A 15865-nucleotide genomic window follows, 5' to 3' on the forward strand; every position below is an offset into this window, starting at 1 on the left:
AAAATATATATTGTGCATAACTTAAATTGAAAAACTAGACCAAGGTTAACATTTTAACTGGAATTGTCCAATGGTTTCTTCATCATATCATCATTGTGATTCTTTTCTTTAACTTTCTGATTTTCTATAGGCAGCTCTATAAGGGGCATAATAATTAATGAAACGACACAAGAATAGGAGGAGAGAGGACCACATGATGTTATCATTTTTGGCGCAATGAATAACCGATTTTCCGTAAAATAATTACTGCATTTGTTCAGCTTGACCAAAAGTAAGAAAACGTTATTTACTCATAATTGATATTAACCCCAACTTAATATACTGATAATGTATATATGATGATTTACACTATCAGCTGGCACCAGCAAATTAAAATTAGGTTATTCTATTTTTTACTTGATTACCAATTATGTAATGTTTATTGAGAGATTTGTTTGTAATTACCAAATAAGTGTTTTGATTGTGTAAATATATAGACAATGTATAGAACTTAAGCTCATATACTATGTGTCTAATACAGTTATGAATTACCAATACGTATCTTTAATTTGGTATAAGATTTTACCAGAGTCTAGTGAATGTCATTTTCCAGGGCCGCTGCTTCTTGTAACAGGCTTTAATCATACAAAGATGTCTCTCTTCAACCTTTGCTTAATAGTCTCTTTCTCTTAATTGCACGAAACTTTTGCTTAATGTCATTCCAACACTCCACTCCGTCTCATAATTTGCTATAGCCTTATAACATGCGTCACATTAATGTATTATCGAAAGTTCATTTCGTAACTTTCCCAGAATATTTCACTTATGAACCTTATCTATATCGTGATCAACGAACAAAAGGAAAAAAAAAAAGTAAACAAAAAGGTAAATTTTTTACCCCCATTCAATATTTCTTCTAATGAAATAGGTATATGACATGTTTTGCACATGAAATTTTATTGCAGTACTTAATATGATATGTTGTAATTAAAAATCCCGAAATTCACGCAGCAGGGAATCCTTCTTCCCAATTCAAATACGAGGATATACTCCACGACAAGCCATAATACATTAGTACTTTATGTCTCTATTCTACATTTTTTGAACGTACATTTAATTGACAGTGCGTGTAAAGAAAAAAGCAAATTAAGGAGAATTCTCGTGTTTATGTTTATGTTGTTCCTTCGTTAATTTTCTGGGGTCCTGGTCTTTTTGGCAATTTACTGTGGAAGCAATAGATGCTTCAAAAATTTAAAGCCTCATTTGGGAAGGGCCTTGTTACCTCAAATATTAACTCCTCATAATTATTGGAGTTCGCCTCGAAAGCTCTAAAGCTTCGCTTGCTAACCTAATTAACATATATCGTGATCAAGAATCCACTTTGGTTACAGATGTAAACAATTAACCCTTAATTTGCTGAAATATATAAACTATCGATAATTAAACATTATATATTGTTAACTTCCGATTTCTCCGCGCACTCAAAACCCCCAAAAATACGAAGACAAGAAGTTGAACCAAAAAATATTGTTCACGGGTTGTAGTTTTTTCCCTTTTTGTTTTTGGCAAATGTAGTTACATATTAGTTGCTGTAATTTACTCTCCATCATTTCCGTCCCATATCATCTCTTACTCCTACTTTCTACCTCATTCCAGCTCAGAAACTATTGGAAAAAAGAAAAGAATTAAATGACTCAAACTTGGTCAGGACCTTGGCGAGTAGGCATGGTGGGCTTGGCTAAACACGTTGGATTGTAATCTCCAGGCATAATCACAACAAATTTTGGTTCCATCTCTGGTCTCAATACCTGTACTGACTTCGTCGACGGCTTCTCTTGACGACCGTCGTCGGAATCATTAACGTTGTTGGAAGATGACGATGATTCTTCCGTCGACGACGAACGTTTCTTGTAAGAACAAGCCAATATTAACAATGCTAACGCTATTAATCCCATCATAACTGCTAACCCACCAAAGAGGTACGGAACTGGGGAATTCCATCTGTGAAAACTCGAGTCTCCTGCTGTAGAAGTTGTATTACGTAATGGTTTCATCATCATTACCATAGTTGTCATCTTCTTAGTAATATATTTTTTCTCTCGATCAGTTAATCTGAGAAATTGATTGCTCTGTTATGTTTGTATTTATAGGGCAGGAAAAAGAAAAATTCCGTTGAAATACAAAGTTGTTAATAATCATTTTTATAATCGATTTTCTCTAATTATCTTTATTCAATTGATAATATAACGAGTTCATTTAATTTTTTTTGAGATATTGTTGATATTAGATAATATTTTATAGAGCAATAGAAGTATAGAATTATTGGAAACTTAAAAGTATTGTTGAACAGTGGAGCTAATGAAATCTTGTAGAAAAAAAATGAGTAATGAAATATTGGAGAAAAAAGGTGAGTAAGAATATTAAAGAGAAATACAGAAAATATATAGGGGTTTCTGAAATATAAAGAGATTGGAGAAAAGAAAGATTAACTTGGACATATTAAGAAAGGGAGTGTGAATTTTTGTATACATTATCTAATGAAAGAGTAAAACTGAAACGTTGCGAAAACTATTCATCTATCCATTTTTAAATATGTCAAATTATTACTTTCTTTACATATCTAAAGAGCTCTATTTCCTTTTTATATTAAAAACTAATTTTGTATTAAAAAGTACTAAATATTTATTTTTTAAATACCTATAAATCTATTCTTTTTAAAAAATGCCTCCCCCCCCCCCCATAAATTTGGGGGCCTAAGGCATATGTCTTACCTCTCATCACGTTAGAGTCAGCCCTGCTTCGTGTGAGCCTATCTTCTTTATATCGAATGATTGTTTTTTATAAATTTGAAAATAATTTAGCTTAAATTTTTAATTATATCCTTAATGAGAAGCTTTTATAACCACACAAATACTTTGGACCAATTTCTAACATTTTTAGGATCACAAATTTTAAAATTCTTTATTTTTTCTTAATTTTGTACCAAGTCAAACAAGTTTACGGTGAGAGTAATGGTTTTAACGGTGCATGGATAAGATTGGACTAGAAAATGGTACTCCTATTCCTATAATTGAGTTATAGAAATATCCCAGCAAAAATCCATTCGCTACTCAAAAAAAGGAAAAGAGTTGTGGGATTCTTTCTTGCGCTTTACTGTATTCCTTGCTGATCTATGCACTCAAATTTCGCCGGTGCATCACTTTTCAAGTCTTGTCATACTATTTTTTATTTCTTGAATTTCCATATTTATCCCTCACCATTATTCTTGTGTATACCGTTTATTTTTTTTTAAACATGCCTAATATATGCTAATTACGAATTTTCTTAATCCTTTTATATATCGAGTTGATTGATGTAAATATTTTACTTAAAATTTTAAATTGTTAGAAAGAGATAGACACTTTTTTTTATTCTGTTTTAAGTTGGCAACACTTGTTTCCAATAATCTACCATTCAATTGAAGTACCTAACACTTACTGTATTTTAATAAGTGTACGTACCTAAGAGTTTTCTCGTGTCATCTAATGCTTTATCACACACTAAGAAGGCTAACAATCATTCATCTAGTCTCACTATCCTCTAATAAGAAATAAGAAATAAGAAATTAAAGAACAGAAAGCTTATTTTTCTTAGATAAGCTCTTTGGTCTCTTTTCAAATTTCCCTTTTTCTATTTTAATGTAAAAAGCTACTTAAAGGTTAAGTGGATTGGACTGTAATGACGTTCTATATCTCTTATAGGTAGCAAATCATTCATCTAGTGTCTGTATCGTCTAATTAATCTATGATATGGTCACCTAACTTTAAGCTAATTAATTTTGATATATGTCATTTCCATAGAAGACCTCCTCAGATGATCCAAACAACTGGCGGATAAAACATTGGGCGGATCAAGACATCCCATAATCTTCTTTTCTTTTTTCTTTTTATAAAATTATTTACGTCCTGAAACTCACTAATTCAAATTCTAGTCATGGAGGTCGCCGTATTAATAAAAAAACTCTTTATTATCTATTTTCAAGACTCAGATCTCGAGACCTCCACGTCATAATTCTTTTTGGATTTATTTTCCAACTATATGTATGTCTTATGGGGATGAATTTTGAAAGGGTCGATGCGTAATTTACTGGTATGAAAATTAACACGACTAAGAATGTATGAATGTTAGAAATTGAGTGCGGGTTTATTCTGAAATGGGCCTAGGGGCCCGCTAAACGTGTGCTTTCGGGTTAAGAATCCAATTCAGTTCATGAATTTTAAGCTAATAAATCATTTATTTATGGAAAGGAAAAGAAGTCTTTAACAGAAAGGTTATGGATAAATCCAGGTTCCAGAGGAATAAGATGACTTTCTTTTAATCTAATTCACGTTTTATAAAAAGGAAAACAGTCCCTTAATAGCTAAGTAATCCTTAATCTCACATAATTTCTGTGATCATTAAGTTATCCTTTTCCACCATGCTATAAAAGAATCATTCTCCTAGAAGAGAATGGACACAATATAATTGGCCTATGTCTAAGATAATTATTTTTTGCATGTTTTTCTCCGATTAACGACTAACTTTAAGATGAACCAACTAATCAATGAACATCTTCTTTATATATTTTAAATTTTAAGATGCTCCCTTACGTAAAAGAATTTGTTTGATGGGTACGTGTTTATGAGATTTGGATTAAGGACTTTATATATTCTACTATCATATTGAATTGTGCAAATTATCATTCAAAAGCTTAATTGAAGTTCAAGTACTTTAATACGAAATTGATAAGGAGTTAGGTATACACAACTCTTGCTTTAGAACAAATGAGAGCCCATAGCAGCATATGCATAACAAAGCGAACCAATTCTAAACATTTGCCGAATTATTTAATAATTAATGAGTACTGAGTGCTGCCTCATATGCCAAAAAAATCATGTTCATCTTTCAATGGCACTACAATAAGTTAGATTAGATGCATCACCCTCTACTTTTTTCCCCAGTTGGGCCAGCGGTCTACCGTATTGAACATGTGATTAACATTTGGGTTCAAATCTTGAGAATACAAATATTTTTGGCAAAAGCTTTCCAATTTAGTGGGTTTTATACAGTGGAAATTGAAATTAGTAGTTTTTGTCGGGCATTGAACACCTAAAGGCCAAAGCATATAGAAATTTCACTAATAACATACTTTGTCTAAATTTTTTATTGTAATGAAAAAACTCTTTTTTTAAAGTTCGTTTACTTTATTTATTCGTACACACTAGTACAATAATCAGCGTCACTAATTAAGGGCCATGGAAGTTGTTTTAAACACGGCTGGTTGTACGTTCTACACCGTTTATATTCTTTTCTTTATGATTTATATAACACAATTTTTAATGGGATGATGTTTTGGAAATGCATAATTCACGACCGGAAATCAACCTTTCCTGCCTAAATAACTATTATGCACTTAAATTTTATGCAAAGAAACATATGTAGAGTTTGGAAAAGGAGGTGGAAATGCAAGTTGGAATATCTAAGAGAATGGGGAAAAGTTGATGTACTGGCATTTCGAAGAACTAAAGGCAGACTCGTTTTCCAACTGCTCATGATAGAATACATTTTTGTGCATAAATAATGGCTGTTATTTTAATCCATGGGATATTACAATTTAAGTCAAAATAGATGGTGTAGTGAAATGGAATAACATTATTCTCTCAGCCACTAGCGGTGAGAGTGATCATTATCTGCTTCCCGTAATTAGGATTTCGATCAGAAATCATAGTCAAAGCTGTCTTCTGGTCCGCAACATTGGTTTCTCTCGTATCTACGTCAAGCCAATCAAGAATAAGTTAAATTTAAGCAAGAATACATATTATTTACTCATAATTAAGTGATAAGTTTGTTTATACTTGCGTTCATTGGTTTGATATAAACACCAAGCGGGTAAAACCTTTCATGTGTGGCCAGAAAGTGACTAATGCTTTTTCAGTATGAATTGGTCCAAATAGTTGTTCTTCCAATTGGTTAAATTAAAAGCAATGTTTTAAAAGGCGTTTTCTGGGAGAACTCTGGGGCGAGGCGCATCAAAAACGCCCCGAGATGATGGTGTGGGGCGAAAGTCTCAAGAGGTGTACGCTTAGTAATTTGGGGCGTACGCCCGGGCGTTGGAGGCGCGTTTTTTAGTGATGCGTAAGCTCCAGAGACTTTCAAATGAAAACAAAATTTGTTAAATAAGTCCTTCATATAATACCCAAATTCTCAAAAGTCAGTTCGGTAGTTACTCAAAAGTTTTAGAAAGGAACTGAAGTGTATTAAATTTAAAAGTCAAGACATTTTTATTGATTGAAGCCCTAATTCATGGTATTTCTCAATTCTTTATCTTGTTCGCTAGTCTGCTAATATCTCTCAAAAGCAACGAATATTCAATTTTTTTTACAAATATAAAGAGAACTACATTCTCCTTCGTAGCAGCAAGTTCAAAGTCCAAATTACAGGTTAGTCATCCTTTTTGTCCTCCATGTAGAAAATTTTATTCTTTTCGACTCAAGTTAGTTGTGCTTCTAAGTAGTAGTGTGTGTGTGTGTGTGTGTGTGTGTGTGTGTGTGTGTGTGTACATATATATATATATCACATCACATATTTATAGCTTTCTTCAATTTTTATGTCATTTTACCTGTTTATAAATATTTACTGTAATTATATTATTTTATAAAATATTAAAAACTAAATACCTACGGGGCTTACGCCTCGCTGAGGCATATGTAAAACGTCTCGCCTTACGCCCACGCCTTTTAAAGCACTGATTAAAAGTACTCCCTGAATATATGATATATTTATAATTCATGTATACTATATGTGTAACTGTATCTAATCAATATATAATCTATATATACCGGCTAAAAAATAAATGGTAAATCTAATTGGCTATTTATGTAAATATCCCTTACCAAAATTAGCTTTTTATCGGGCATAGCTTGAAAATGAATGGTCTTGGTTTTTTAATCTCCACTTGCCTAATGGGAAAAATTTTAAGTCAAAAGTCAAAAAGTATTGTTCATGGGGCAAGTGAAGGCAACAATTGTTAACTTGAAGTTCACCCCATGAAATAAGCGGAGTCAAAAAATTATTAATGATAACGAAGTGTCCTATTTGTGCAAATAACTCGGAGCTGCACCAGTGCAGACAACTAGAATGGGCTTCTGGTACTATTGCATATGGGTTTCTATAACCCAAACCATCTTATAAACTCAATCCCAATAGTACATCAACGCGACTAGGGTCCACGAGCCTGAATCCCGAGTCCCGACTTGAAGCCTGGTGCTCGTAGTGACAAGTGTTGCGCGCCAACAGTATAGCGATGCAACTGAAATTGTTAGATTATCTCCTAATTTTGCAATTACCGTAATTATTGGATTTAAGTGACTTAATAGCAGATAAGTCCTTTTTCACTCTGTGTCATGAGCTGTAGTCTAAATGTAACCAACGTGGTTCAAAACTGGAGGTAAGAAATTAGTCATTTAATAACCAAATAGACGGCTGAGATTAGAGAAGAATAAATGAGTATCAAGGCCCCAGATGTTGCCAGCTAAGCTCTCTCAAATTCAGTTATATAGCTAACAAATTGGAGAGAGAACGATTTTCATGGAAAATCTTGTAATCTTCCTCTCTTCTTCACACTCTTTCTCACTTCCTCTTTCTCAACCATTCTTCCTTCTCCTTCTAATTATTCTCCTTTTTTCTTATTCATATGCAGATTCCTAGCTTAGCAATGGAGATTTAGTTGGATTTGTATTTTATTCTATTAATTTTTGTTATTAGTTTTCATTGTAGTTCCAATTTCAATTTCATTAATAAAATTCCAAAATATTGTCCAAAAAAAATTGTTATTATCTTTTATTTCTATCTTATACCATGATAATTAGTATCAGAGCAACGAATCTGCGACCTATGTGAGTATCAATGGTGGCAGAAACGAGGATGAAAATAATGAAGGAAAAATTAGCTAAGCACGATGAAGCGTTGGAGGAGTTGTGCAATAGCCAAAAGGAACTCGATAATACGCAGGTGGGGATCCAAGGCACCTTGGAGCTTATTCTAGATCGTCTGACGACATTGGAATCGAAGGAAAATCGAGGGCCGAAAAATGTTAACCCAGTTGGAGATGGATTGTTACCTATTCCAGCACCAGACGCACAGCTCAATAGGCAAGGATTGCCCATTCCTCCTTCCAAATAGGAGTTTCCCAGCGTTGAAGGCCACAAACCTAAGGTATGGACCCGAAAATACGAAAGGTATTTTAACTTATACAAAACTGCTGAAAATCAAAAGGTGGAAGCCACTACTCTTTATTTGAATGGATTGGCTGAGACTTGGTATAATTCATTTGTTCTAAGTAGTGGGATAGTAACTTGGGACGTATTTAAAGAGGAATTATGCATACGATTTGGTGAGGCTTTGATGGAGGATATAGTAGAGGAATTTAATAAGCTGACATAAACAGGAACCGTGGATGAGTTTTTGGGAAAATTTGAGGACATCAAGGCTCAGATGATACTTAGAAATACGGCTTTAAACGAGTCTTATTTCCTTTCCAGTTTTATGGGAGCCCTTAGAGAGGAGATTAAGTATGCTGTAAAAATATTCAAACCGTCCACCTTGAGGCATGCTATTGAGCAAGATTGTATGCAAGAGAAAGCTATTGAGGTTGTCCCCAGCTACAGGAGGATCAGTGACGCAGAAAACTATAATAGTGCCAGTTAATAGATCCAATACTTTCAAGTTAAGCCCCGAAGTATATGAGTACATGAAGAATAATCACTTGTGTTTTAAGTGTGGCGAGAAATGCATTCCAGGTCACCAGTGTAAACCAAAGAAATTGAACTGCATGGTAGGGGAAATAGAGGAAGTTGCAGATGAAAGCAATAATCCACAAGAACTCATCATTGAAGGTGAGATTGAGCATGAAATGCAGGAACCCATCTGCCTGAGTGCACTCTCGGGTAGTAACAAAGGAGAAAATTCTATACTAGTTAAATGAGTAGCCAAAAATATGAGTCTCACTATATTAGTGGATTCAAGAGCAACCCACAACTTCATTGATGAACAGGCTGTCAAAGAGACCGGATATGTTCCAACATATTGTACCCCTATGAGAGTAACAATTGCAGATGGTAACTATATTTTATGTAACTCCAATTGTGCTGGATTTCTTTGGAAGATGCAAGGTAAATCATTCCACGAGGATCTCAGAATCATAAAGCTAGGAGGTGTGACATTGTTCTGGGCAATGATTGGATGAAAAAGTACAAACCTAATAAGTTTGATCATGAGAAGAAATGTGTGACCATTAGGAGGAAGGGAAATAAAATCGTGCTTCATGCAATTCCAAAAGAAGGTAGCCTCAACATGATCATCAGTAGCTCTATGGGAAGGTTACTGAGGAAGGGACAAACACTTATGTCTCATTTATTTTTGATAAGTGTGGATCAATCACCTGAACAAAAAGAACCAGAAGAATCTATTCGAGAAGTACTAAAGGACTATGAAGATATCCTTGTAGAAACCAAGACTTTACCACCTGTTAGAACACTTGATCACATGATTCCCTAAAGCCTGTGGATGTACCAATTAGCTTGAGTCCTTATAGGTATAATTACCTCTGTTTTAAAAGGCGTTTCTGGGGAGAGCCCCGGGGCGAGGCATACCAAAAATATTTCGGGGCGATAGTGTGGGGCGAAAGTGATGTTTGGCATATTTCGATATGTGTTGATGTTACTTTACCCATGTTTTAACCGCTTCTTGATGCTATTTGATCTTTAAAATGCCCAACATGGTTTAATTATTAGTTTTATGACTAATTGAGTTGTGTGTGATGAATTAGGGTGTTTGGAGTACAAAAATATAAAGAAAAGGTGCTCTAGGTAGAGGAAGAGGGGTTGGATTTCGTGCACCCTTAGCAGTGAAGTCAGCCCATAGCATCCGCCATAGCATCCGCACCTGGGCAAAGCTGAGATGGAGGAACTAGGGGTGGATGCGTCGCATCCACCTTCGCAGGCAAAATTGAAATGGAGGACGAGGTGGATGCGTCGCATCCACCTTAGCATCAATCCCTGAAGCCGATTTGGACTAGGAATAGGAGAGCTTTGGCCCACGACTTTTGTACGCAATATATAAGCCAAAAATGCCTCCTTTAGGTTATCTAACATATTGGGAAGGGGGAAAAAGCCACGACAAAGCTGTGGAGGCCGGAATTCATCAAGTTTCATCTTTCTCCCACCAAACTTAGTAATTTTTATGTTTCTTTATATGATTTGTTGTTTGGCTACCATGTCTATGTGGAGCTAAACTTCACGTTCTAGGGTTGTGATTCTTTCATGACTATTGTTATTCGGATATTGATTTTGACTTCTTGATTTATCATATTAGTTTATTTATTCAATCTTGCACTTAATTATTTAATTGCTTGATCACCAATTGAATATTATCTACGAATCTAGAATTGAACTCGAAAGTGGGAATTCTATATTGCATATAGGATTGAGTAGGGCAAGTTCTTGAACTCGGGCATCGGGGAACGGATTCGTGGTTAGGATAGACATATACCTAATTGCCTTGCTTGGTTGATTTACAGGAATTATAAATGCGTTCTTGTTGATTCTCACTCCATAGACATATAGGCGTTAAGTTAGCTGGAATAGGCGAGTAAGAACTCGACAGATTCTTATGAGCAATATTAACCCTGTCAACCAATAAGCTAGATAAATTAGTCGGTCAATTCAATTGAAGAATACAATAGGATTGTTAGATAGACCATAACCCTAGATCGTTTTCATTACATTGATATCATTAAAATCTGCTCTTTCTCTGTTCAAAGTTTATTATTTATATTTTTCTTATTTAATTAGTTGGAATAAAATATTTTTAGATTTAATTCTTGTTTAGATAATTAGGATAGTCTAATTTAGTTAATAGTTAATCATAAGTCCTCGTGGGTTCGACATCCGACTTTTAGTCACTTTATTACTCGACGACCGCGTATACTTGCGTGAGTGTGTTTGGTCGCAACAAGTTTTTGGCGCCGTTGCCGGGGACTTAGAAATTTGTTATTTTTCTAGATTAGACATTTTTTTTATCTATTCATGTTTTTTTTTATTATTTTATTTTAGTTAGTATTTTTTATTTATTTTAGCATGGCATCTTGGAATAAAAATTGTTCGAATGATGGTTATTCTTATTTTGATGATCCTTGTCCATATTGTGGAGGACCCCACTGGTGAAAAAATTGTCAGAATGTTCCCAGGAGCGAGTTGTGCACACAATCTCAATCCTTTGAGTGGAATATTTGTAATATGTGTGGTGGTCAAGATGGCCATTGGGATGGTTGCCCTAATTTTGTTCATCCTTCTCTGAGCCCTTATTATGATCTTTCTAATGATATTTCTGAGTTTGATAGGGGCAATGAAGTGCAGGATATGGAGCCTGATACATATATTAGGGATATTCTGAGGCAAGTAGCAGAGCAACAGGATGAACTCAAAAAAGATATGAAAAGAATGAGGGCAGCAATCACAAGAATGAAGGCCAATATGGAAGAATTGAATGAAGAGAGCGAGTACCAGCAAGAGAAAATTTTTGAAAAAGAGGAGATTTTGAGCCAAACTTGGCTGGCAGAACAGGCTGAAAAGTTAGAAATATATGAAGCTCAACATGAGGAACTTACTGATGGGATGAGACACTTTATAGAGGGAAGATCTAAACTGGGACAAGGGATCTATAAATTTGTCACTACTATTCACGACTTGCAAGATAAATTAAATGCAAAGGTTGTTGCGTCTATCGCCCAACAAAATAGTAATGAGTTGTCAGAAGCTGAAAAGGAGCTTATACGCCAAATTGAGGAGCTAAAAGTGGAGAGCCAATCATTCGAGCATATTTCTGTTGATGATGCCCATGTTGAGAAAAGTACACTAGAGCCATGCGAGGTAGCAGATAATGTTATATTTGAAGACTCTAATGTGTGCACATATGAGGATATAAATAGTAATACAATTCTAAAGTTGGGGCGTGTTGGTCCTCATTCTAAACATTTTTCGACATTGTATTTGGATGATGACATGGAAATCGAGTCATCTAAGCCTTTGGAGGAGTCAATGGAAGAGGAACATGATGCCTATATTTTTGAATTTGTCATGCCAAAAAGCAAAAAATACATTCCTCATCTAAAGGCCGAGAAGTGTAGAGTGAAAAATTTATTACTTGGCCTGGTTATCATTGTAGCCCCACCACTGGAGCATAGCCGCAAACTGGATGCCATATTAGGGGCTCAATTCATAAGTTCGAGGTGGAGGCAAAAAGTGGTTCACGTCGTGCCGCTACGTTAAATCAGGCGCTTGTTGGGAGGCAACCCAGCGTTACTGCTTTCTTTTATTTTTGTTTACTTTTTATTTTATTTTATTTTTATCATTTTGTAGTATTTATTTTTGTTTTGTAGGATTATGAGCATAGGAAGCAAAGCCATTAGAAGAGTGCAAAAGCGAGCTAGATGGTGAGGACTAAGTGTGGGGTGCCCACACAAAGGACGATGTCTGGGGAAGTCTGAGTACCTCGTGAGCCGCTATTGCTTCGGCCTTTGGCCTACCGGGGAGTCTCGTTTACCCTCTTATTATTTATAATGTGCATTGAGGACATTGCAAAATTTTAAGTGTGGGGTGAGGAGATCGTTTGGATGAGTTTCTGTGCTATTTTAGCTTAGTTGTAGTACTCATTCTTAAGTGTAGTAGCTTTTGTGAAGGAAAAAAAAATAAAAAATTAGAAAAATTAGACTTTTCCCGACGATTGATCTCCTAGACAGTTTTCTTGAGGGATTAAAGTCTAAACAAAAATCCAAAATATGTCTTTTAGCTTTCTTTAGGTAGTAATAATCCCCTGTGGTTTTTCTTTGTGCCTCGGTTCTTTTCCATGGGATGTAGTTTGAACCGGGTAGTTTTTTTCTTTCTGAGTAGATTAGGAATTTAGGGAATAAAAGGAGCAAGAATGATGAACCTAGGCGCCCTTGACTTGTTTGATAGTAACATATTTATGCTTTGGCATGTGTAGTATCTTTTGTATGATTTGAATTTATTGATGATGCCTTGTTAAATTGGATAGCATGTTTTGTGGCGCCTATGTCTCGTTTACATGACTTATGTTCACCTTGTGTTTAATACTTAATATCTCGTGGCTCCGTGAATACTTGCATTGTTTGAGAGTCGGAATGTGATCGTCCTTAGTGAGTCATGTGCCATGTGTGGTGAGGTTTTTTGTGTTGTCCATGTATTGTACTTGTGTCTAGAACTTGCCCGGTATGTGAGTTGAAGCGAAATTTTAGGTGATGCTCGGTTTGAAAAATAATTTTAGGATTTCTTTGATCTTTTTGAGCTTATTGCTTATCACAAATAAAATCTATCCCTAGTTAACCCTTTTGAGCCTGTAGACCTTTTATTTGGTACCCACATTACAAGCCTATACCCTTTTTATTCTTAATTGACATTGTTTTGATCCTTTTACCTCTTAAAGCACTTTAATTGTTAGATGAGCGCTAAAAGAAGTAAGAAGGGACTAAGTGTGGGGTGACTTTTGAGTGGAACCAATGAAAGAAAGAAGGGTGCACTTATTTTGTAAAATAATACACCACTAGCGAAAATTGAAAGAAAAAAAAAGAGAAAAATCTGGAAAAATCTGGAAAAAAAAAAGAAAGAAAAATATAAATGAATAAATTGTTATCTTGTTCTTGCTAGTGGATATGAACTAAAGTAGTGCTTAAAGAAAAAGGGACTGTTTTGGGGGTGATATTGTTTGTGAAATTGAAGTGGGGTTGAAAAAAAAAAGAAAAATGCTTAAAGTAATTTTGTGATGTATTAAAGTGCTTAGGAGGGTGAGTCACTATTCCTTAAATATATCCTACCCGTCCCTTAGCCCACATTACAACCATGAAAAAGTCCTAATTGATTTTAGATCGAGCGAGCTTACATTAGTAGAGATTTACATTAAGGGCAAGCCTATGGTACCAATTACATGCATGTGACTTCTTTTGTGAGAGTGAGCAATTTTCTTTGTGAGCATGAGATTCGAATGTGTGGATTGATTTTACTCTCTCTGCTTTTGTTGTGAGGGCACATGGTTTCACGAGGGATAGGTAACGTTATTGGACTTCTCTATGATGTTGGTTGTTCAAGCCATGAGTGCATTGTGACATTGAGTCGGTTTTTGAGGCTAGGATTGTTGTGAGCATGTTGTCTTTGTTCGAATATTTTTAAAGAATGGCATAAGTAAAGGGAAGGGTATGTGATGCATAGCCTAGAGCCTAATTGTTGCAAATAACCACGGTCATAGGTGCAGTGTGCTTTGAATGATAAGAGCTTAATTTTGTTTCGTCTACTATAGGATGGTTTGTTCGAGGACGAACAAAGGTTTAAGTGTGGGGTAGTGATGTTTGGCATATTTCGATATGTGTTGATGTTACTTTACCCATGTTTTAACCGCTTCTTGATGCTATTTGATCTTTAAAATGCCCAACATGGTTTAATTATTAGTTTTATGACTAATTGAGTTGTGTGTGATGAATTAGGGTGTTTGGAGTACAAAAATATAAAGAAAAGGTGCTCTAGGTAGAGGAAGAGGGGTTGGATTTCGTGCACCCTTAGCAGTGAAGTCAGCCCATAGCATCCGCCATAGCATCCGCACCTGGGCAAAGCTGAGATGGAGGAACTAGGGGTGGATGCGTCGCATCCACCTTCGCAGGCAAAATTGAAATGGAGGACGAGGTGGATGCGTCGCATCCACCTTAGCATCAATCCCTGAAGCCGATTTGGACTAGGAATAGGAGAGCTTTGGCCCACGACTTTTGTACGCAATATATAAGCCAAAAACGCCTCCTTTAGGTTATCTAACATATTGGGAAGGGGGAAAAAGCCACGACAAAGCTGTGGAGGCCGGAATTCATCAAGTTTCATCTTTCTCCCACCAAACTTAGTAATTTTTATGTTTCTTTATATGATTTGTTGTTTGGCTACCATGTCTATGTGGAGCTAAACTTCACGTTCTAGGGTTGTGGTTCTTTCATGACTATTGTTATTCGGATATTGATTTTGACTTCTTGATTTATCATATTAGTTTATTTATTCAATCTTGCACTTAATTATTTAATTGCTTGATCACCAATTGAATATTATCTACGAATCTAGAATTGAACTCGAAAGTGGGAATTCTATATTGCATATAGGATTGAGTAGGGCAAGTTCTTGAACTCGGGCATCGGGGAACGGATTCGTGGTTAGGATAGACATATACCTAATTGCCTTGCTTGGTTGATTTACAGGAATTATAAATGCGTTCTTGTTGATTCTCACTCCATAGACATATAGGCGTTAAGTTAGCTGGAATAGGCGAGTAAGAACTCGACAGATTCTTATGAGCAATATTAACCCTGTCAACCAATAAGCTAGATAAATAAGTCGAAGAATACAATAGGATTGTTAGATAGACCATAACCCTAGATCGTTTTCATTACATTGATATCATTAAAATCTGCTCTTTCTCTGTTCAAAGTTTATTATTTATATTTTTCTTATTTAATTAGTTGGAATAAAATATTTTTAGATTTAATTCTTGTTTAGATAATTAGGATAGTCTAATTTAGTTAATAGTTAATCATAAGTCCTCGTGGGTTCGACATCCGACTTTTAGTCACTTTATTACTCGACGACCGCGTATACTTGCGTGAGTGTGTTTGGTCGCAACAGAAAGTCTCAAGAGGCGTACGCCCTGCAATTTGGGGAGTACGCCCGGGCGTTTGGGGCGAAAGTCTCAAGAAGCGTACGCCCGGGCGTTTGGGGCGCATTTATTTAGTAAGGAGTAAGCCCTAAAGACTTTTTCAAATTAAAAT

The 15865-nt window shown here is 35.4% G+C and overlaps 1 protein-coding gene across 1 annotated transcript; it reads right to left on the reverse strand.

Annotated features, from left to right (window-relative positions):
- Positions 1-1673: 1673 nt before the first annotated feature.
- Positions 1674-2045, reverse strand: LOC107817232 (protein GLUTAMINE DUMPER 6-like). The gene has a single exon (XM_016643027.2). The coding sequence runs from the start codon at positions 2043-2045 to the stop codon at positions 1674-1676; it is 372 nt and encodes a 123-aa protein (XP_016498513.2).
- Positions 2046-15865: the final 13820 nt, after the last annotated feature.

Source organism: Nicotiana tabacum, chromosome 17 (assembly GCF_000715075.1).
Source record: "Nicotiana tabacum cultivar K326 chromosome 17, ASM71507v2, whole genome shotgun sequence".
Taxonomy (NCBI): Eukaryota; Viridiplantae; Streptophyta; class Magnoliopsida; order Solanales; family Solanaceae; genus Nicotiana; species Nicotiana tabacum.

What these genes read in the sequence shown, in the direction of transcription:
- LOC107817232 (XM_016643027.2), bottom strand. Translation starts at nt 2,045, where the DNA reads ATGGTAATGATGATGAAACCATTACGTAATACAACTTCTACAGCAGGA.